General features: G+C 43.0%; 1 protein-coding gene across 1 annotated transcript in view; it reads left to right on the top strand.

Annotated features, from left to right (window-relative positions):
* The first annotated feature begins 3,865 nt into the window (after positions 1-3,865).
* Positions 3,866-22,783, top strand: part of LOC124799177 (ejaculatory bulb-specific protein 3-like) — a 32,666-nt gene continuing 13,748 nt past the window's right edge. Inside the window, exon 1 of the mRNA XM_047262713.1 lies at positions 3,866-4,076. Coding sequence (XP_047118669.1) covers positions 3,866-4,076 — 211 coding nt within the window. The remainder of the gene's footprint in view (positions 4,077-22,783) is intronic.

Raw genomic sequence — 22,783 nt, forward strand, 5'->3', positions numbered from 1 at the left:
GTTAAAAATGTTACAACTCATACCATTAAAGTGAAAGTCGTTGAAGAGTGGCCAACAGCAGGGTGACTACACTTTTAAAGACGTACATGACATCCATTATTCATTCCATTATTTCACTGTAAGACCGTAATCGGTGCAGGAGATGTACAGCTTCAGGCTTCTTCTTGGAAGGACAGCCGTCGATCAGGTGAAGTGTAGCCGCAGTCGTCTATGCTCGCCTTCGCAGCATGAGAAATCAGAACTCAGTGACTGCTTCAAGTTGGTCTTCTCGAAGAGTAGTTTCCTGGTTTTCCGTTTCGTGTCGGGTATGTATCCACACTCTGGTTTCCCGAGTTTGGGTTTCTCTGTTTATCTTCTCTAAGCTCTCAGCGTCACGCTCTGAAAGATCCTTTCTCCCAGCTTGCCGGCTGGTGCGGCCGTGCGGTTCTAAGCGCTTCAGTCTGGAACCGCGTGACCGCTACGGTCGTAGGTTCGAATCCTGCCCCGGGCATGGATGTGTGTAGTAGTTCTAAGTTCTAGGGGACTGATGACCACAGGTGTTAAGTCCCATAGTGCTCAGAGCCATTTGAACCATTTTTTTCTCCCAGCTTGGGTGCATCAGAATATGAGGAGGATATCACATTGATATAGTGGGTTTCTTCATTTAGTATCCAAATGAATGTTGCACTTCAATGCTATCCGCAACAAATAAATGTAAATAAAAGGAAGGAATGAAACTTCCTGGCAGATTAAAACTGTGTGCCCGACCGAGACTCGAACTCGGGACCTTTGCAAAGGTAGAGCACTTGCCCGCGAAAGGCAAAGGTCCCGAGTTCGAGTCTCGGTCCCGCACACAGTTTTAATCTGCCAGGAAGTTTCATATCAGCGCACACTCCGCTGCAGAGTGAAAATCTCATTCTGGAAAAGGAAGGAATGTTGCTTCTTCTGTGGTGGTAGCTTCTCACCATTTGGAAATGAAATTTACTCCGCAACAACATGTAGCCCTCAGTTTCAAATAAAGAAAATAAAAGCAAAGGAAAGATTTCTCCAACAAATTACATAGCATTCCTCCTTTAACTATTTAAAGTTTTCTTGACAGATGTGTGTACATGTGGCTTTGTCGCCCTTGCACTCCTCAACAATGTGTAAGTTGCCTTTCCGAATACGAAGTAATGCAATGTGGAATGACTCAGTTTTGAGGTAAAGTGCAAATAGAAAAGTTTTGGAACAACTGTTTATATTTAGGATGTTTTTCCAAATTACGATGTTGTTCCTGAATATACGAAATGAATGCATTGAGGTCTGCATATTGTTGCGTAACAATGTGGTACGCAGATTGTCTGAGGAGCCAGGTTCTTCGCGGAAGGGAAGGCGGAACACATGACGGGTTTTTTGCATTATTTCTTCAGACTGCACGCTGCGCTGTTGTAACAGATAAAAATTTCGCATTTTCTAAGACATAAAAACACTTTTCTTGCTTTGTCATCATTTTGTCAAGCCATTGCACTAGTTGGGTCGCTAACATAAGACATTGTTGCAAGGGATCTACAAAACGTTCTTGAAACCAACAAAGGCGGATTATGACGTAATAAATATCGCACTCGAGGTCACATTTTTCAGGCTGAATACAAACTCAGTGTGGTCCAACATGCTGAAAGTAAAGTGCTCCAATACTACGAAGTTGTAAGGTTTTGGTCGTGATGTTGGAGAGAAGTTCGTCAGCACTGACTGAGAGACATTACTTTGCAAACTACGTGAAATTAAACTTAGTGCAGAAAAGCACTCTAACGTGCAGCAACATTGTAATACCTTCAAATACAGCAGCTGTGTGAAGACAAGTGCAGAAAACGACAGCACACAAACGCCATTATTTGACAGAAAGGTCCATCTTCAACCGTGTAAACATTCGTGAACGACTTGCATGAGATGATGGTATCCCGCAACATCAACGCTTTAGACAGTTCTTGAAGAAATATGCAACACGTTCACCTCCAGTTGAATTGAACTATTTATCCGTTTGCTTGGAGGAGATGCTCAAGAAACTGTCCACAACTGAAACCAAATGTGTGGTGTGGGTGACCGTTTTGCTGCAAATTTTGTTGTTGTAATAAGGGAAAGGCAACCACTCATCTATAGTTGATCGATGCGTGGAGCACAGTAACACATAAGAGAGAACAGTATGCACACTAGCTTTCGAGCACTTGTTCTTTTTCCAGCAGAAGTACACACATTCTAACAAACAACCACACAGACACCCAAACGCGCACTCCTGTGGCCAGTGCTCGAAAGCTGGTGTGAAAGTTGTTCTCGTTATGGGTTACTTTGCCCCACGCATAGATTCGCTATAGGCGAGTGGTTGCCCTATTTTATGTATTGCCCATCCAAGAATTTCCAAATGATTTTGCTGTGGTTCTAAAAGTCGACGGGCCTGGAGAAATGTTCCTCCTAACGTGTTAAGCTCTCCAGAGAATAAATACCTCGACAACGGCCCTTTGTTTGGCATTTCTATGAAGCTGCTGTGGTCATATAGTGTGAACGAGACAACGTTTTGCTGCTAGTAACAGATGGTGCTTCATACGTGGCTAAAGCAACCAAGGGGCTTCAGATTCTCTAACCCAATATGATGCAGTCAGCTGCCCTGCACGTGCGTTACACAGAGATACAGAATAGGTGCGATTACCCCGATGTACACAAATTAATTTTTTGGGGAAAGGAAACGGAGCGAAAGCTTCACCCTCCGCCACACACCGTCAGGTGGCTTGCGGAGTATGGATGTAGATGTAGATTTACGGGAATTAGGTGATCTGTGTGTGCAGATGTGGTGCCAAATCACTCCAGTGACCTACCAAGGCCTCACTGCTTCCACGCTACGACGATCCGCCGCTGCTATCCGTGCCAAAGGTGGATATACCGGTTGTTAGGTAGCTGGTCATAACATTCTGGCTGATCAGCGTAGTTTATCCAGAGCGTGGTCAATAACTCTTTTCAACTCAGCCATAGCTCCTCTACATGCTCCTGTCCCGAGCTAAATGTTTCAAGTTCCCGATTAATATTGGACGCTACCACTTCTTTATCTACTTTACCAAACACACAAAATTTTTGTAATTGTTTTAGTTTCCCTCGGTTCTTTGGTGATTTTTGTTGCTACAGCTGCCTCATGGTCATTGATATAAATTTCGATGCGGTCACCCTCAAGCAGGTTAGGTCTATCTGTTTCTATCAGATCTAGTACAGTTTCATCTGGAGTGGGTTTCCAAACTGTCTGGTCTAGACGGATCTCAGGTAAGGCACTTAGGATGTCTTGTCACTCCCCTCACTTACAAAATTGTAATTATCTCAATTCAGCGGTGGGTGATTAAAGGCTCATCTGACGATGATAGCCGTTATGTACGGTCAGTAGTTCCTCGGTTTTTTTTACGGCGAAACGCTCGGGAAATGCGTTAGCTGGTGTCAGAGCGGTAATTGTTTCGCCAAGAGGTCGCCTCAGTTCTCTCGGAGGCATCAATTCTTTTTCTAATAGACGAACAGATTTTTTTTTCGAGTATAGTTATAGGTATAGCGGATAAAGAAGAAGATCGGTGGAGGCACACGGAATATCAATAAAATAGGTTTAATGAACTGTGCCGACACGAGCAGAACACGTCAGTTCTCGGTAAAACCCTGTCAGCAGGTAAGCTCTGCTCAGTGTTTGCGTTGAGCAACCAACGCCTCACGAGGCAGGGTCTCTTTGCCAAGTCGCGTGTGCAAACGAAGCCGAGCATTAGCACCTGGCCGGCTTACGCTAATAAAGGACCGGCGCGGTCTTGCACGCTGCACAGTCGCTGGAAGGCACCGCTCCAGCACTGCAGACAGGCAGCTTCGTCGAGCAAACTGTTGTGGACCGGCCATGGCACGCGTGTCGGCGGGATGGGCAGTGCTGCTGTTGGCGCTGGTGGCGGTTGGCGTCGCTTCAGCGGCGGCCGCCGGCGGCAAGTACACGACGCGCTACGACAACATCAACTTGGACGACATCCTGCACAGCACGCGCCTGCTCAACAGCTACATCAACTGCCTGATGGAGCGCGGGCCCTGCACGGCCGATGGCAGGGAGCTCAAAGGTGAGTCGCCGCCCTCTTCCTCTTTCTTGCCTTATGATTTCTCCTTCTCACCTTCTCCTCCTCCAACTCCTGCACCTAACTCCTCCCAGTCCTCCTCCAACTCCTACTCCTCCTCCTATGCCTCTTCCTCTACATCTACATTTCCACCTACATACACATCTTCATATACATTCCGCAAGCCTCCTTATGGTGTGTGGAGAAGGGTGCTTTGCGTAGGACTACCACTTCCGGCCTTTTGTGTTCCACACGCGGAGGGTGCGCGGGAACGACGGTAGTTGGTAAGCCTCTGTGTGAATTCTAAGCAGTCTCATTTTAACGTCATGGCCCTTTCGGGGGATGTAGGTGGGCGGAAGTAATATATTGGTTGACCCTTCAAGCAATGTACGCTCTCGGAAGCTTAACAGTAAATGACAGAGCATTGCGTAACGTCTCTCTTGTACCGTCTACCACCGGTGTTGGATGATGATGGCCGTGACGCTTTTGTGCTTACGACGAGAACACGGCAAGTGCCATAATCCGATTTCCTAGAAACTTCGCTCGGTGAAAGAGAAGTGAAAATAAGGGAACACCTGCCTCGGCTTATCCGTACATACTCGAAAGTTTCTGAGAAAACGATGGTCAAAGTTTCCGACGTAATTTAGATGCGTTTTTAGGACGCAATAATCTCAGCCGAAACGGTGGCACAATGACTAACGACACGACCTCCCAGTTTTGCGCGCCGTTTTCGAAGCTAGATTACCGTTCTTATCCTTCTATTTTATTTTCATTTATCTATCCATGTCCAAAGAAAGTTACAAAGACGAATCTTTCTTACGAAGTTATGGGATACAGGGACACTATATCAACAGTAAAATTATAACTGCATTTCACAGTAACTGTCATATGTTTATTACATATGTTTCTACGGTTTATTCAGGGTCACAATATTTTTTTTAAAATTCTCCTGTTCTTATATTTCACTTTTGAATCTATTCTTATATGAAATCTTATGTTTTATGCTCATTTTTATTCTTCAGGTACATTTAGTGCATTCCCTTGGATGATACCGATCGCAGAAGCATTCGAAACATAGAAATGCCGAGCACTAAGAGCATCGGGCGAGGGCAGTGGTATTTCTTCGCATCAATCTCACTCGGAAAAGAAACGTCGTTGCTGAAGATTTCACAAGTTGGCAATACTTTCTTGGCAAAACACGCATAACGGGCAGCTTTAACGGAAACTGCATCCATGAAATTTATTATTAATCACGATACACCATAGGAATTTCACCGAAAAAAGTGTCAAGTAATTTTCTCATTTATTTATTTATATATCTGTAATCATTCACCGGACATACAATTAGTAGACGAATAAGGACAACGATATTTCAATATACATTGAAAAACGTTCGTGTAGTAATATTCTAAGGACACGGGTAGAAAAGTGAAAGGCAAAAATAAAAATAGTAATCGAGTTTCGAACACAGGGCTCAAAAGTGTGAAGCTGTGACGCTCTCCACTACGCCAGCTAAGAGACACATAAAGTACCTGTGACGAAACTGCTAAGTAATTCTAAGTATCGGTCGAAAGAGGATTTTGTAAGCTTCCTTCTTAGCAGAACTGCACTCTCTGAGGATTCTTTGAATGCATGTGCCTGACATCCACTTTTCCTGCGATTAGTTCTACGTCGCCGTTCCATTTAAAATTCACCCATACGTTTACTCTCATAAATTTAATGAACGCGTCTCTTTCCAGTGATTATTCACCAATCGTTTACTCGTACAACAACAGGCTTTTCGGTGTGCTTGCCCGAAATTCTGTACGTATGTCTATGTTGAGAGCCAACAGCCAGTCCTTGCAACATGTGTCTATCCTCTGCATCTCTTCCTGCATTGCGCTGCATTCTTATAGTGTTTTTACTTATCTACGGGATGTAGGCCTATCGTAATAAATAGCGAAAGCTGACACAGCTTGAAAATGTACGGTGAAAGGACCAAAAACATTCCAGTAAACCTGAGTCATCAAACCACCTTTTGGCGAGAGAACTGCGAATGTATGATTACAGGCCACCACTGATTTCAGCACGACATACTGTACTGCCCCGGTTTGTATAAATGTATTTGAAACGTAAACCGTAAAAGTCCTCAGCTACCTGCGCTCGAATTTCACACATATGTCTCGAAAAATCCAAGGAAGGTAAAATTACAGATATTCCAGTTAAACGGAGGCTTACCAACAACCGATCTTTCCGCGCAGCTTCCGCGACAGAGACATGAAAGGAAGAAAGTGGCAGTGAGGCACACTGTGTGTTGACTTGTGGAGCATAGAGGGTGTGACAAAGGTAGTAGGAAACATGCCTTATACATAGGGGAAGAGAATATGTTCTATGGACATGGACCCGGAAACGCTTTGTTTCCATGTTAGAGATCATTTTCTAGTTCTTTCATTATCACATTAAACATGGGTAACACAAAGAAACACAAAATACCAGCATTACATGAAACGTTTTCTTACATGAAATGTTCAGTAGAGCGTCTTACGGAGCGTGGGACGGTGAAGCCTACTACTCGCGACTGGAGGAGGGCTAGAAAGTCGGGGGCACAAATTGGAGGAGAAAAGTCTTCGTACACTTTATGAAAACCCTAGTGGCAGCGTAAGACAGCTGTAACAAGTAACGTCGACCACATGGTTGTCTGTAAAGCGATACATAAGAACCCGCTGTATCCGTACCGTGTACAGCGTATGCAGGCAATAACGGCAGCCGATTTTGCTGCACCGCTACACTTCTGCGAATTGTTCACTCAGTAACGTGTCAACTCTAGAGCAAATGGGCTGTTCACGGATGAGCGTTCTTTCCAACGTAATCAGACTGTGAATTTTCACAGTCGACACGTATGGGCTGTCGAGAATCCTTACGAAATTGTGCAGTCACGTTTTGAACAAAGATTTTCTCCCAACGTTGAGGCGGCATTGTTGGCGACTGTTTGTTAGTCTCATTTTCTTCCATCCAGGCTCAACGGAGAAACCATGTTTTCTTGGAGAACAGTGTACTTGTTCTGTTAGAACATGTGTCTTTACGAGTGCCTCAAAACATGTACTACAGGCACGATGGAGCTCCTCCTCATTTCATTGTTAATGTTCGTAGGTGTACAATGTAAATGACGAATTCCTTGACAGATGGATAGGTAGGGGTGGACCAATTGTTTGGGCTCCTCGCTTTCCGGACCTAAACCCACTCTACGCGTCAGGGTTTTAATGCGACGGCGATTTGACTCATATATCCTCGCTAATGGAGCGCAGTTTTAACATTTCATTTAGGAAACTGTTTTATACTGTGCTCATATATCCTTTTCTTGTGTGTTTTCCGTTATTAGTGTGTTGGAGAAGCTGCATCTGTATTTGCAGGTATAGAGGAGCAAGAGAAGGAGGTGGAGAAGTTAGGAACTGTCAGTTATTATTATTATTATTATTATTATTATTATTATTGTTCTTATAATCGTGTCAGAAACATACACATTTAACAAACATTACATTGTATAAAATATGACCAGAAGTCTGCCACTTCTAGTGCATTCTCCGAAGCAGAACTACTGGTAAAATATCGATTTATTGGCGACCCATTTCCCACGATATATGGGCACCAAAATGACAATATCGAGTGCTGATATTTTTTTTTCACAATTTTCGTTAAGTATTTGGATTGATCTTTTGAAATTGTAGTCGAACATAATTTTACTTTAACTACGTGGAGTCTTACTACTTTCCGAGCTTTCATCGGTTCCAGTCTTTCTCCTTGACTGTGCGAAGCAAGTACATATGGCAAAAAAGAAGCGTCCGATTACACTGTGGCGTGGCGGTGCGGACGGAATAATATTTCCGATATGAATAAATATAAGGGGCGTTCAAAAAGAAACAAGCCGGAGGCATAATTACTGGCTCAAATGGTTCAAATGGCTCTGAGCACTATGGGACTCAACTGCTGTGGTCATAAGTCCCCTAGAACTTAGGACTACTTAAACCTAACTAACCTAAGGACATCACACACATCCATGCCCGAGGCAGGACTCGAACCTGCGACCGCAGCGGTCGTGCGGTTCCAGACTGTAGCGCCTTTAACCGCTCGGCCACTCCGGCCGGCTGAATAATTACTGAAACCAGTGCTTGTATGTTAGGAGTATTAACCCTGGCTGTTGAGACACTTGTCCCACCGTGACACAAGGCAGTGAACGGCTGTCATAAAATTTCCGGGGCTGCGATGTTAACCAGTTCCATATGTACAGCTGGACGTCGTCATCCGAGGTGAATCGTTCGCCCCTCACAGCATTTTTAAGGGGACCAAAAATGGCGTAATCACAGGGAGAGAGGTCCCGACTGTATGGAGGGTGGCGGAAAACCTCCCATTTGAATTTCTGCAGGAGTGCCGCGACTGTGTTGGCCGTATGAGGCTTTGCATTGTCTTGGAGCAGAATGACCCGTCGGGTGAGACTGCCCGGTCATTTTGATTTGGCCGCTTGGCGAAAGGTGGTCAATGTCTGCGAGTAATGCTGGTCTTTCACTGTTGTCCATGTGATTACACCATTTTTGGTCCCGTTAAAAAGACTCTGAGATGCCAACGATTCACCTCGGACAACAACGTCCAGCTGTACGTGCGGAACTGGTTAACATCGCAGATCCGGGAATTTTATAACAGCCATTCACCGCCTTGTGTCACAGTGGAATAGTGTCTCAGCAGCGAAGGTCAATACTTCTAACGTTCAAGTATTGGTTTCTGTAATTGTGCCTCAGGATCGTTTCTTTTTGAACGCCGCTTATAGTGCACAAGTTACGTTAAAGAACAAGTTTTAACGCAACTGGCGTGCTATTTCTTCACATCGGCATTCTCCAAAAACAGTTGCTGAAAACTATGAACAAAAATATAAATGACGAGACTGGTCTTTGCGGTGGGCAGAGACATGTGAGGGGAAATGCTGACGTAATCAGCGCTCAACGATACCAACACAAACTACAGCTGCTTCACCACGCAATTTTGACTTTACAACTGCTAGGTCGCTGGCGTTGGCAGAAATGTAAAAACAAGCAGGTCGACATGAAGTGTTCGGAAAAATCCGATATGTGATGAAATCGAACGACGGACCCATCGGACAACTTTTATTGTGCCACTTACATGCAGTTACCATTGTTAGGAAAGTGATTATCGTCAAGCGTGAACGTTCATCGTTCTCCTTTCAATTCTTTCTGTAAGGGCTTATAGGCAGCTGCTAGGTTGTTGACGCACATAATGTGTAATGATAATCAATAGTTAAAAATATAGCTCTAAAACTGGCGGTATATATACAGCGTGCGGCCGATATTTTTATAGACCGGTACGTCGTTTTTTCCATCGATATATGATACTTTCTTTCGATATTTCGAGAGCCGATAATGATATTTTTTTGATTATCTATTTATCGGATTGTCGATACTTTTAAGAATGTCAACAGTCCTTCTCCGAAGCCATTATGCAAGTCACCTTCCGCGTAGGAGTTCGGACACGGTCGACGCTGAATCACATGTTTAACTGCCTGGCCATCTCCACAGTCGCATCTGGGATTGTCTACTTTATTGTAGCTTCATCTTGCTAAATTAACCCTGAAAGATTCAAAGATCCTCGTTATGATCCGGTGGTACAGTTTCAGATATTCATTTCCAACCAGGTGAAGGACGTCCTTTCCACAATCGTAACCTGGCTGTTTCATCTGTGGTTGTGAGTACTTCTGATGTGTGAAAACTCTTGGTGGATCTTACAAGAGGCGGCCAAGACGTTCGTACCATGAGTTTTCTTCAAACTTTGTTTGGATTTAGCAGTCCGTTAGGACAACAGAATGTGCAAGAAGGAAGGCGTACTACTTATACAAGTTCGATAAAATCTCAGGACAAAGCTTACGCGTCGGTGATGTACGGGTGGTTTGCGCCCCTCAGTATGGGATGGATGGCGGTCATGTGGCTAGCTTTCAAGCTCCGTAGTCGGTGGATCGCTAGATCGACATAAACTCATTTTTATTTGCATTTTTTAAAGGTAATAAAACGAAAAAACACTTGTATTTGCATGAACTTTTGTTTCATTTCCACCGTGATTTAGCTGTTTACTAATTTTTATTATTACAACATGTTTTACATTTGTGATTATCGACAAGTAAACGACCAAACGCATAAAGTTTTCCTGAAAATATATACCTGTCCTGATTTGCAAAAGTCCTGATACCTGCCATCGGGTGATTTAACCAGAATTACTTTGCACCTGCGCGCTACGTCGTTTAGACACAAGTTGCAAGGGCGAGGGACAAGCTCCGTAAAGCCAAATCAAACGTCCATAAATAAAGTTGCAAAATGACTTTATTCAATAATAAAATGAATTGAAATATGCCAAAATAGAAGAGTAATGTACGATTAAGCATCGAATGTGCTTTTGACATTGCAGCTTTTATGTTTTCTTCCCATCCATTTGCATCGTCCTTTCTCTTTTAAATTTCGAGAACCTTTTATCTGGAGGTTTTCTAGACCCCACGTGGTGTGTTCTTTTGCCAGCCTCATTACTTTTATTTTTGCCTCCTACAGAATGTATTCGACTGTCCTTTTCGGATGGCTCATAATCCTCATAGTCGTAAAAACCTTCACCTTCAAGGAATAAACCATATTCATCGACTTTGTCGGAATGAACGAGGTCCTCGTTAGTAATAAATACCTTTTCTCCTACACTTCGACAGTATACTGAAAAAGTTCTTCTCCAATCGTTACTGCATCTGCAGAAGTCGGTGTTGATGATTCTGTATCAGTAAGGTCCGCTTCTTGAAGAAGACTATCATAGTACGCGAACGCGTCTTTTAACTCACACTTTGCAGCTGCATTATTCATTGAATCTTCATGACTTTCACTACCTTCAGCACCCGAAGGATCGTGAGTCACCTCCCTATTTTTGGAATAAAAATTTTTGCAGAACTAGCACTCCTGCAAGAAAGGATATTGCGGAGACATGGCTTAGCGACATCCTGGGGGATGTTTCCAGAAAAGAGATTTTCACTCTGCAGCGGAGTGTGCGCTGATAAGAAACTTCCTGGCAGATTAAAACTGTGTGCGGGACCGAGACTCGAACTCGGGACCTTTGCCTTTCGCGGGCAAGTGCTCTACCTCTCTAGATTGCCGGCCGGGGTATCCGAGCGATTCTAGGCGCTACAGTCTGGAACCGCGGGACCGCTACGGTGGCAGGTTCGAATCCTGCCTCGGGCATGGGTGTGTGTGATGTCCTTAGGTTAGTTAGGTTTAAGTAGTTCTAAGTTCTAGGCGACAGATGACCTCAGAAGTTAAGTCCCATAGTGCTCAGAGCCATTTGAACCAAACCTCTCTAGTTCTGCAAGGTATGCGGGAGAGCTTCTGTGAAGTTTGGAAGGTAGGAGAAGGGTACTGGCGGAATTACAGCTATGAGGACGGGTCGTGAGCCGTGCTTGGGTAGCTCAGTTGGTAGAGCAGCTCGCGAAAGGCAAAGGTCCCGAGTTCGAGTCTCGGTCCGGCACAGAGTTTTAATCTGCCAGGAAGTTTCAATAGCACACTAGTTGCGTTAAAAACAACTGAAGTGCTACTTCTTCGCATCGGATACCTGGTTATTCCATACACACTGCCGTCCCCAGCGCAATCGGATTTCTTTGTGACATCTATACTTACTTGAGGGCAACGGCCTTGCCGCAGTAGTAGCACCGGCTCCCGTCAGATAACCGACGTTAAGCGCTGCCGGGCTGGGCTAGCACTTGAATGGATGACCATCCGGTCTGCCGAGCGCTGTTGATGAGTGGGGTGCACTCAGCCCTTATGAGGCAAACGGAGAAGCTACTTGATGGAGAAGCAGTGGCTCCGGTCTCGGGAACTGACATATGGCCGGGAGAGCGGTGTGTTGACCACATGCCCCTCCATATCCGCATCTAGTGACGCCGGTGGGCTGAGGATGACATGGCGGCCGGTCGGTCCCGTTGGGCCTTCCAAGGCCTGTTCGCACAGAGTTAGTACATAGTTAGTATACTTACTTCACACAGACATACAGAAAGACTGGAAGTGATTAAAGATCAAAAAGTAATGAGAATCATTGACACAGTGAAAGTAAAATTACACTCTATTACAGTTTCAAAACAACAACTTCAAACATTTATCGAAAATTGCGGAAAAATATAATATAAAATAAAAATATTGGAACTCGATATTACCCTTTCTATATAGATATTTCGGTGAAAGATATACCTCCATTTATATAAAAGGATATTTTTGGGATAAATATCGATACATGGGTGCATCGGTATTTCAACAGGTCTAGGCGGAAACACCAGGAAGGCGAGAGAGAGAGAGAGAGGGAGAGAGAGAGAGAGAGAGAGAGAGAGAGAGAGAAGAGGGGAAGAGTGAGAAGAGTGGGAGGGGGGAAGAGAAGGAGAACTGCTAGCTACAACCTTTCGTCCTTCTGCCAAGGTCTGTGTCCTTGCGCCATATGTTTCACGTCGCTTACACATTCAACCAAATATTAAAATCGTAAAACTTGTTTTTCGCCTTGTGAACGTTATGTAACCATGACTAGAAATTTTACACTTCCGAAGGGTACTCTGTGATATTTTATTATGTGACCCCGTTCTTCATACAATAGTCATTTAAATGCCATCAATATATTGATATTCTACGCGTGTAAATAGTACTGTATACTTTCGACTGATGACATAACTTTCATATTGTCGCACATTATCATCACGATATACATGGTGAACATAAAACAGACAAACTTCTGGGACGGAATCCCTATTGGAAATGGAGGAACAAAGGTCCTACGAACAAGTGTCCGGAAATGCACCGTGGCCACGGTAGATGGCGCTGACGAATGTAGGTCCCTCTGACCACGTGCCATGCGTTGCATTTGCGTAATTGACGCAACGTACTGTAAGCAGCAGAGTGATTCGGTGTTCGTGTCGGGAACAAGCCGAGATGGTGTCTGTGTACAGCCAAACAGATGGAAATGGTTGAGAGGAAGCACGTCTGCACCAAAACAAGTGCGCTCACACACACCAACCACATCACACAACATTTCAATTCCTTTTTGAGCGTCTGTGTGATCATGGGTCCTTTCAGACAGACGAACGTGCGGGGAGGCGGCCGACTGTGCGTACACCAGATTGGGAGGACCAGATTGTATAGCGCAAGGATTAACACCAGCGGATTTCCTTCCTCGGGAAAGATTTTGTCAGTGGTTTTCACACCAGACCATCACAGGTACGGTATTTCTGTCATCAGTCCTCTTTACCGACGAAGCAACATTTACCAGAACGTGTGAAAGCGTACTTTGTATTCCACGGAGGCCACTTTGAACATCTATTGCGACATGGATGCGATGCAGCTCTGTTCTATGTTATCGTTGCACGCACACCACCCATTTCCGGACACATGTTAAGAGGTCTTTTTGCCTCGCTTTCCAGTCAGGAAAAACTGTTGTCGGTTTTATTAATGTTTACCCTGTATACATCTGTTAAAAGATAGGTTTCATCTGCAGTTTGTTACGTACGATGTCCTACTTTCGTTATTCCCTTAGTTCTTGGTACGATATTCATGCTATCAAACCTGTCAGCATGCTATATCTACTTCTACCTCCTTTTCTGTCTTTAGACCACGTCTTTGATTCAGCGATAGTTTTCCTCAAACAGTTTTTCCTGAGTATGTGTTCGAGTCAGTTCTCTTAACTCGTGCTAAAGTACTTCAGAAAACTGCTTGTTTCATTTGCTCTTTCGAACTCTTTAATGTTCCTTTCCCTCACAGCCCATTCAATTTCCGCCACTCATTCTCCACAGCCAGATTTCAAAGCTTTCCAAAAATTTCTGCCCCTCTCTTTTTAACGTCCAATTTTCTGAGCTACGTGTAGCTATCAAGCACTATGGGTACAGTACTATGAATATGGAATAGATCTACTAATGACCTTCCTGGACATCGAAAAAGCGTATGATAGTGTAATTAGAAGCAAAGTGTTGAATGGTCCGGAGAACAGAGGAGTAGCAAAACAGATTATTTGGAGGATAAGGAAAATGTACCATGGAAGTGTGAGCTATGTGAAAGTGGGAGGAGAGAGATCAGCTTGGACCGAACAGAGGAATGGCTTGAGGCAGGGAAGTGCACTTTCACCATTACTCTTCATTGTAGTGATGGATGATATAATGAGTACAGTAGCACAAGTAACTGGTGAAAGGAAGATGAAAGCTATGGTGTTTGTAGATGATCTGATGATTTGGGGGTGATAAGGAGGAGGAAATACAAGAGCAGTTGGACGTATGGGAACGAACAGTACAAGAATATGGGATGAAATTTAGTATAAGTAAGAGTGAGAAGATTATCACAACAAGTTTCAGGTACCTAGGAAGCCTGATACAGGAAGATGGAAAAAACAACAGAGAAATAAACGAGCGGGGGAGAAAAGCAGAAGCATTTCGGAAGAGTGTCAGAAGCCTGATGTGGAGCAAGGATGTACCCCAAATCAGTAAAAAGGTTATATACCAGTCATACTATGTCCCTATCCTGACATATGCATCAGAGCCAGGGTTATGAAAGAATAGAGAAAAGCAAAGTACAAGCTATTGAGATGCAATTCTTGAGAAACAGTGTTGGAGTGACAAAGATAGACAGGTTAAGAAATGAGAGGATCAGAGAGTTAATGAAGGTGGAGCCACTACAGGAGGAGATAGAGAAATCAAGGCTGAGATGGTATGGACACGTTAAGAGAACGGACGAGAAGAGGATACCCATTAGGATACACGAGATGAAACTGGATGGAATGAGACCAAGACGAAGACCGAGAGACAGATGGCTGAAAGGAGTAGAGGAATGCCTCCAGTAGAAAGGAGAAGACTGGACCAAGGTGAACACGAAGATGAAACTGGAAGGAAAGAGACCAAGAGGAACACCGAGAGACAGATGGCTGAAAGGAGTAGAGGAATCCCTCCAGAAGAAAGGAGAAGACTGGACCAAGGTGAAGACGGAGAGATGGTGGCAAGACAGAAGACGATGAGGAGCCCTATGTTCCACACAGACCCGGCCAGATGCTGGAAACTGTCCAAGATGATGATGATATGATGATGATGAAGCTACCCAACAAATAAAACAATTTTGTATTGCTATTTTCAGTCATTACATATATACACCGAGCAAGTACGATAAGACATTTCAGAAGAACAAAGGTGTGAACAACGATTATCGTGTATCATAAGTAGAAACGGAAATGGAAATCTAAACTAATTTGTCAACAAGTAAAGTGTAGCAATGCTTCAGCTATTGTTGTCGGAAGGGGACGGTGTGTGTGTTGGGGAGGGGGGGGGGGGGGAAGGAGGGGCAGTCGACTTTGAATCGATATTCAGATTGTCCTACAGATTTTGAGCGTATATCCTGGAAGACTTCTGAGCAATGCCGGAACTGCTCTTTATGGAATGCTGTAGTTGATTCATATCCTTTATTCTTAAAAAAAGAGATATTTTTCTTATCACTCACCTTGACGTCGATGAGAGGTTAACCTTTAACCTACTTTATTCTTGTTTCTCCTAGTATATTATTTTGTCATGGAAACGCTCTCACAACTCCCTCATACACGCAATGCAGCACACCAATAACGCCAATTTCAGTATGAAGTGAGATACTCATTTGTGTTGCTATGCCCTGTTATGACACGCAGTGCACTTCAGTCGCTTAGCAATAGACCCACTATTTCTTTACTTGGTTGTCCGATGGAAATCAGTAGTTACTACTCGGAATGACGCCTGTATTCTTGATGTAAGTCTGTTCCTTTTGTTCTTCTTCTTTCACTATCACCAGCCTCCTCCTGGTTTGATCCTGTCCTTCACATTGCGCTGGGGCATCTTGGTCTCAGACTATCCTTTAAACGATCAGTCCACCTACCTGGATATGTTCCACGTTGTTTGCCCCTTCACTCCGCCGGCCGGAATGGCCGAGCGGTTCTAGGCGCTACAGTATGGAACCGCGCGAGCGCTACGCTCGCAGGTTCGAATCCTGCCTCGAGCATGGATGTGTGTGATGTCCTTAGGTTAGTTAGGTTTAAGTAGTTCTAGGGGACTGATGACCGCAGAAGTTAAGTCCCATTTTTTTGAACGCTTCACTCTGCGATGGTATATAGCAGTTTAGTCGACAAAAGCAGCGTTGACGAAAATTAGACTAAATAGCTACCATGCAAATGCCACATAACTCCAATCCATGGGCAGTAGCTGAATTTTAGTTAAACTATCAAGCGTTCGGGGTTCCTGCATGACTCGTTTGAAAAAAATGTCTAAACTTTCCTTTAACCTTTAAGTTCGTTTATTGTCTTTAAAACGCGGAAAGTGGACATCAAGTCCATATTTAATATGAATGTTCACACGCGAATATCTCCTAGAAGAAACCACTCCCAAAGTACAGACTTTCACAACATACTCAATGCTATAGCCGCCTTTCGTCAACGACGCGAGAACCGATCAAACGCTCGAATTTATTCATTTTGGTGCAAATTTGGTGACCGTGGTTTAACATAGATGTTTACCAGGAGACATCTCCCGAGCGACTCCATCGACTCCTAGATCTCAGGCACAAAGCCCTACTCAAACGCGCTGATCTGTACTAACGCTATTTACGATGTTTCATAGTAACTCCAATATGTTCGTCCCAAACAGAGATCCTCATTTCGTGTCTCCTCTATCGCCAAACCGACTACTCCTGGATGCCTTATCGCATGTCGTACAAGTAGGCTGTTTCTCGGGGTACTAGTTCCCCAAACTTTAGCTACAAATATATTGCCTCTACACTCTATACAAATAATTTTTGACACCACTTCTAACGCAATATATCTTTTTTGCTACTCTCCTGCTGCTTACGTTTCTCTTTGGTATGTGCTAAATACAAAGCAAACGGCTTAAGGGACTTTCACCTAGCGAGATGGCTTCTGGATCCTAGTCACGGTATGGTGATTTTTTAACATTGCTTCAAGCAAACGATCTCACCCATAAACTTTTTCTTTAAAAAAGAAAAAGCTAACTAACTGAAATTTCCCATTCGAACGAGATTTTTCTCTTCTTTTTTTTCCTTTACTTGAACGTTAGCCCGTAAAATTGAAAAATTAAGTGACTTTGATGCTATAAATTTTATTTCAGTGAATTCTGGCATAAATTGTTTAATGGTTATACTGTTTTCGACTGGACGTATCAATAGCCCTAAAGCCCTGCAACCCTTTAAAATATGGGGTATTTATTGTCAATAACGATATATCCCTATAATGCTGTAAATATAGGGCTAGTCATCATCGTTAGCGCTATAGCCCTGTAACGCTATAAGAATATAGGGCTATTGATGTAGACCAGTAACTCGAAACCAGTAGAACCATTAAACAGTTAATGCGCGAATTCATTGAAATAAACTTTATAGTTAAAAGTAATACACTAACTGTTGCCCTCTTCCAGTGATATTACAAATGTAAATATATATTTTTTTGAAATTTTCTAAGACTTTGCATGTTTTTCTAAAATCTACGTCTGCATACATACTCCGCAAATTGAGTGAGGGAAAAACGACTGTCTGTATGCTAATGTACAAGCCGTAATTTCTCTTATCTTGTCTTCGCAGTTCTTATACCAAATTTGCATTGGCAACAACAGAATTGTTCTGTAGTCAGCCGCAAATGTCGGTTCTAAATAGTGCTCCACGAAAAGAACGTGGTCTTCTCTCCAACGATTTGCTTGAGTTCGCGAAGCATCTCTATTATACTAATGTGTTGATCGAACGTACCGGTAACAAATCGAGCGGTACGCTTCTGAATTGCTTCGACGTATCCATTCTGCTGGGGACACGAACATCAAAACAAAATATTTGTAGCTAAGCAAACGAGATATTTTTGTAGAGCACTGATGAGGCAAAACGCAGTTAGATATAATATGTTTGGTTAAAAATAATAATAAAAATTGAGTTGCAACAGAGAATTTCGATAGTTCTTATTTACAAGACAAACTACATAAACTGCAAATATTTGTCGGATTCGTAAATTACCAATTTCATACATACACGAAACTACCTCCTGGGAATCTGATTTTGTGACTCAGTACGTATTTCGGTTATGCGATTCAAATGGATTGGTTGAAACTGTGAGTCAACAACATCTTTACCTCGAAACGTCGGCAGCTGTAGCGTTGGTGCAAAATCTCTGACGACTTGGTACTGCGTCAGAAAGAGGGCAAAGGTTAAACACCAACTAACTTCGTGCGAGCGGCCAAGCACGGTAACTATGGTTCCAAACCATCATTGTTGACAATAATGGGAAACTTCATGTAAGAGATTAATTAGATGCTTCGTTTCTGGCTTCAACTGCGACCTTAAATTGTCAAAAATACTCTAAAGACGTCGTGAACATTATAAATAAAACGATGCAAAGAGATGACAGGGTTAAGAAGAATGTTTGAACGATATAGGTTCTGTGTTTTTAGTGCGCTTCCCAGTTCTCCGTGTTAGAAATTCTAACATCTATGAGTTCAGGAAAGCACTTCACTTTTTGTCTTTGATACTATAGCAGACTTCTTTGTCATTATCGAGTCCTTCGAAATGTCGATAACGTTTTGTTACGATACGAGATGATACATTATTGTTATCACAGCAAAAGGTAGTCGATCTTGTCATCAACTTAGATGTGGAGAACCAAGTAGGATGGAGAAAGAGGAGGAAAGAAACGATAGCCGTGATGACTTGAAAGAACCAGAGTATATTAGGGGAACCACAGGAGGCATTTGAACCTCGTTTCTCCAGAGAGCAGGAACACTATATATAGCACTCAGCCATCAGCCTCGCGCGGTACTTACCGCGTTTAAATCGCTATTAATTATTTGACCGGTGTTCGCTAAAATGGTTCGTCGATTCATGAATCGAGCAAATAAACAACTTCTGCAGATGCGGTTAACCTGTATTTCAATCGGTGTCATGCTTGTTAAGCAATAATATATGGTAATCAGACCACGACAGAAAGTACATGAAAATTGGCATTTGTCGCGTGAATTTTGAAAATAAACTTGACAACCCAATAGTGTAAAGTCAATTTCACATAACGAACGCTGTGCCATAACCATTAACTCAGTAGTGTGATGTGATGTGGATACGAGTTCGAAAACGGTGCAGCCATGCGAAACGAAAGCGCAGCAGGCCAAACGTTAACGCATCGGAGCAGTTCGCAAAATATTACCGCAACTGTCGCATACACGAGTTATTTCGTAATCGACAATAGCCTCAATTTAGCGTGTGCCACGTGAAGCAGTTACTTGCTATAGACCAGCAATGTGAATACGGAGAAAAGTAAAGTAAGTTTCGTGCATTGCATGAATAAGGGAGAAATGAACTGTTCCGTGGTGTTAAATACGCTAACCGTCAAGATCAGCGGAACACGGGACAGGAAAATTCTTGATAACAATATTCGTTTTAAGGTCATATGTAATTCATTCCGAACAAACAGTCAGGTGAAAGAATGAACATCAATCGACCTGTGCTGTTGGACATTCATCATATGCGAGCACTACACTGTGGAATGGGACTCGAAACCAGGTCACTGACCTGCCTACGTAATACTCCAAAAATTCAGTTAAAGGAATAGGTTTCGCGCACCTACTCTTTGTTACAAGTTACCCCAAGTTCCAGTCTACTCTCTCAAAACTCAGCAGAAGCTCGGAAAAAAAATAAAAAAAACGTAGTTGAACTAGCACAACCAGGAGACAAAATACATGGCAGAGCGTTGTTGCGAGAAACAGAAACTTGCTTTACCCGGGGATGTTAATGCAACTATGTTCGAGGACAGCCTCATTAACGTATCGAAGGAACGGAGAGAAACTGATAGTAAGTCGAGAGAGAGAGAGATTTGGGGGGGGGGGGGGGAGAAAGGGGCATTTCTTCGTACAAATGTTCAAATGTGTGTGAAATCTTATGGGACGTAACTGCTAAGGTCATCAGTCCCTAAGCTTACACACTACTTAACCTGAATTATCCTAAGGACAAACACACACACCCATGACCGAGGGAGGACTCGAACCTCTGCCGGGACAGCCGCACAGTCCATGACTGCAGCGCCTTGGACCGCTCGGATAATCCCGCGCAGCATTTCTTCGTACGTTAGATTATTTAGTATTGTCTGATTTTGACATATAAATGTGCCTGATCTGTAGCTACGTCTACATCTATACAATTACTCAGCAATTCACAATAAAGTGCCTGGCAGAGGGTTCATCGAACCACCTTTAAGCTACTTCTCTACCGTTCCACTCTCGAGCTGGGAAAATCTAACGCTTAAATCTTTCCGTACGATCACTGACTTCTATTTTTTATTATGATGATTATTCCTCCCGATGCAGGTAGGCACCAAAAAAATAGTTTCACACTGTGAGGAGAGAGTTGGTGATTGAAATTTCATGAGAAGGTCCTGCAACAGCGAAAAACTGCTTTGTTTTAATGACTGCCACCCCAATTCGTACATCGTATCCGTCGCACTTTCTCCCTTATTTCGCGATAATACAAAACGAGCTACTTTCTGTGGACTTTTTAGTTGTGCTCCGTCGAACATAACTGATGCGGATCTCACACCGCACAGCTGTACTCCAGAAAAGGGCGGACAAACGTAGTGTAAGCAGTCTCTTTAATAGACCTATTACATTTTCTAAATGTTCTGCCAATAAATAGAAATCTTTGGTTTGCTTTCCCCGCAACACTATGAATGTGATCGTTCCAAATTAAGTTATTTATAATTGTAATCCCTAAGTATTTAGTTGAGTATACACCCTTCAGATTTGTGTGATTTATCGTGTAACAGAAATTTAGCGCATTATTTTTAGTGTTCATGTGGATGAATTCATACTTTTCATAATGTAGATTCAGTTTCACCATTCAGATGTCTTCTCTAAATGATTTTGCAACTCGTTTTGATCACTGATGACTTTACATGAAGATAAACGACAGCATCATCTGCAAACAATGTAAGATACCCGCTCAGATTGTCTCCTATATCGTTTATGTGTATCAGGAACAACTGAGGGCCTATAACACTTCTTGGGAATTCTAGACATTATTTCTGTTTTACTTGATGACCTTCCGTCAGTTATTATGAACTGTGACCTTTCTGACAGGAAATCACGAATACAGTGACGCAATTGAGACGATACTCCATAGGCACACAATTTAATTAGAAGTCGCTTGTGACGAACGATGTCAAAAGCCTTCTGGAAATCTAAAAATATGTAATCAATTTGACGTTGCCTGTCGATAGCAATCATTTCTTCATGAGTATAAAGAGCTGGTTGTGTTTCACAAGAACGATATATTCTGAATCCGTGTTGACTATTGGTCAATAAACATTTTCTTCGAGGTGGTTCATAATGTTCGAGCGCAATATACGTTCAAAAATCCTACTGCAAATCGACGTTAATGATAGGGTCTGTAATTCAGAAGATTACTCGTATTTCCTTTATTAGGTATTCGTGTGACTTGTGCAACTTCTCAGTCTTTGGGTACGGATCTTCAAATGATTCAAATGGCTCTAAGCACTATGGGACTTAACATCTGAGGTCATCAGTGCCCTAGACTTAGAACTACGTAAACCTAATTAACCTAAGGACATCACACACATCCATGCCCGAGGCAGGATTCGAACCTGCAACCGTAGCAGCAGCGCGGTTCCGGACTGAAGCGCCTAGAACCACTCAGTCACAGCGGCCGGCTGGTACGGATCTGTCTACAAGCGAGCGGTTGTATATAATTGCTAAGTATGGACTACATTATCACTTACCGTGCGGCTGCCGTAATATTACGTCGCGGGCGGAAACGAAGAAAATGCGGCCGCCGTAATATTACGTCCCGCTGCATTCCACATTGTTTTAGTGTTTCAAACGCATTGTTAGCGTTCCCGCTACAACATGCAGGTCCTGTAATGCTTGTAGTTCATCGTATTAGCGCTAGATCGCAGCACCTAGTGAGGTAATGCCATATATCCGTATATATTTCCGAACGAATTCAAGTGTGTTTTTCACGCGTATGTTACGTGTTCTGTGGTGTCCTGTCGCTTGTTTACCGTTGATTTTGGCGCTAGTATTTTGGTTTTTGCTTGTTTATCTTCTTTTTACTCACAATGGCGAGTGATGAGGATGCAAAACTTCGAATAATGATTGAAGAAGTACTTGCTGAGCCTACTGATGATGATTTTTCGGATTTCGATAGTGACAGTGATTACGAAATGTCGGAAAATAACGATAGTCCAGGTAAGTCTAACATCTTGCTAAATCGATGCAGAACAGACAGTTCATGTTGCGATTTGTTCTGTTACGTTCTGTATTATTTCGGACACAGATTTGTCGTCAGATGAAGGTGAGAAACCGCCTGTGTTCCCCCCACCCATCATCGAAAGAGGCCAAGATTGAGTGACATTTCACAGGATGACTGGACTATAGTGGATCGAACACCAAACATTTTGTTATTTACAGGGTCTCATGGTGTGCTAAATAATGTAGGACTCGGTCAGTTTAGTGAATATTTAGATTTTTTCCTCATTTTATAAATGACAGGGTTATTTCAATTATGAAGGAACAAACAAACCTATATGCTAGGCAGAAGCTGGCCACACTGAGAGCACAAAACAAATTAGGGCCCAATTCTAGATTCAAGCAGTGGAGGACGCTAACAATTGCTGAAACA

This window comes from Schistocerca piceifrons, chromosome 5 (genome assembly GCF_021461385.2).
Source record: "Schistocerca piceifrons isolate TAMUIC-IGC-003096 chromosome 5, iqSchPice1.1, whole genome shotgun sequence".
Lineage (NCBI taxonomy): Eukaryota > Metazoa > Arthropoda > Insecta > Orthoptera > Acrididae > Schistocerca > Schistocerca piceifrons.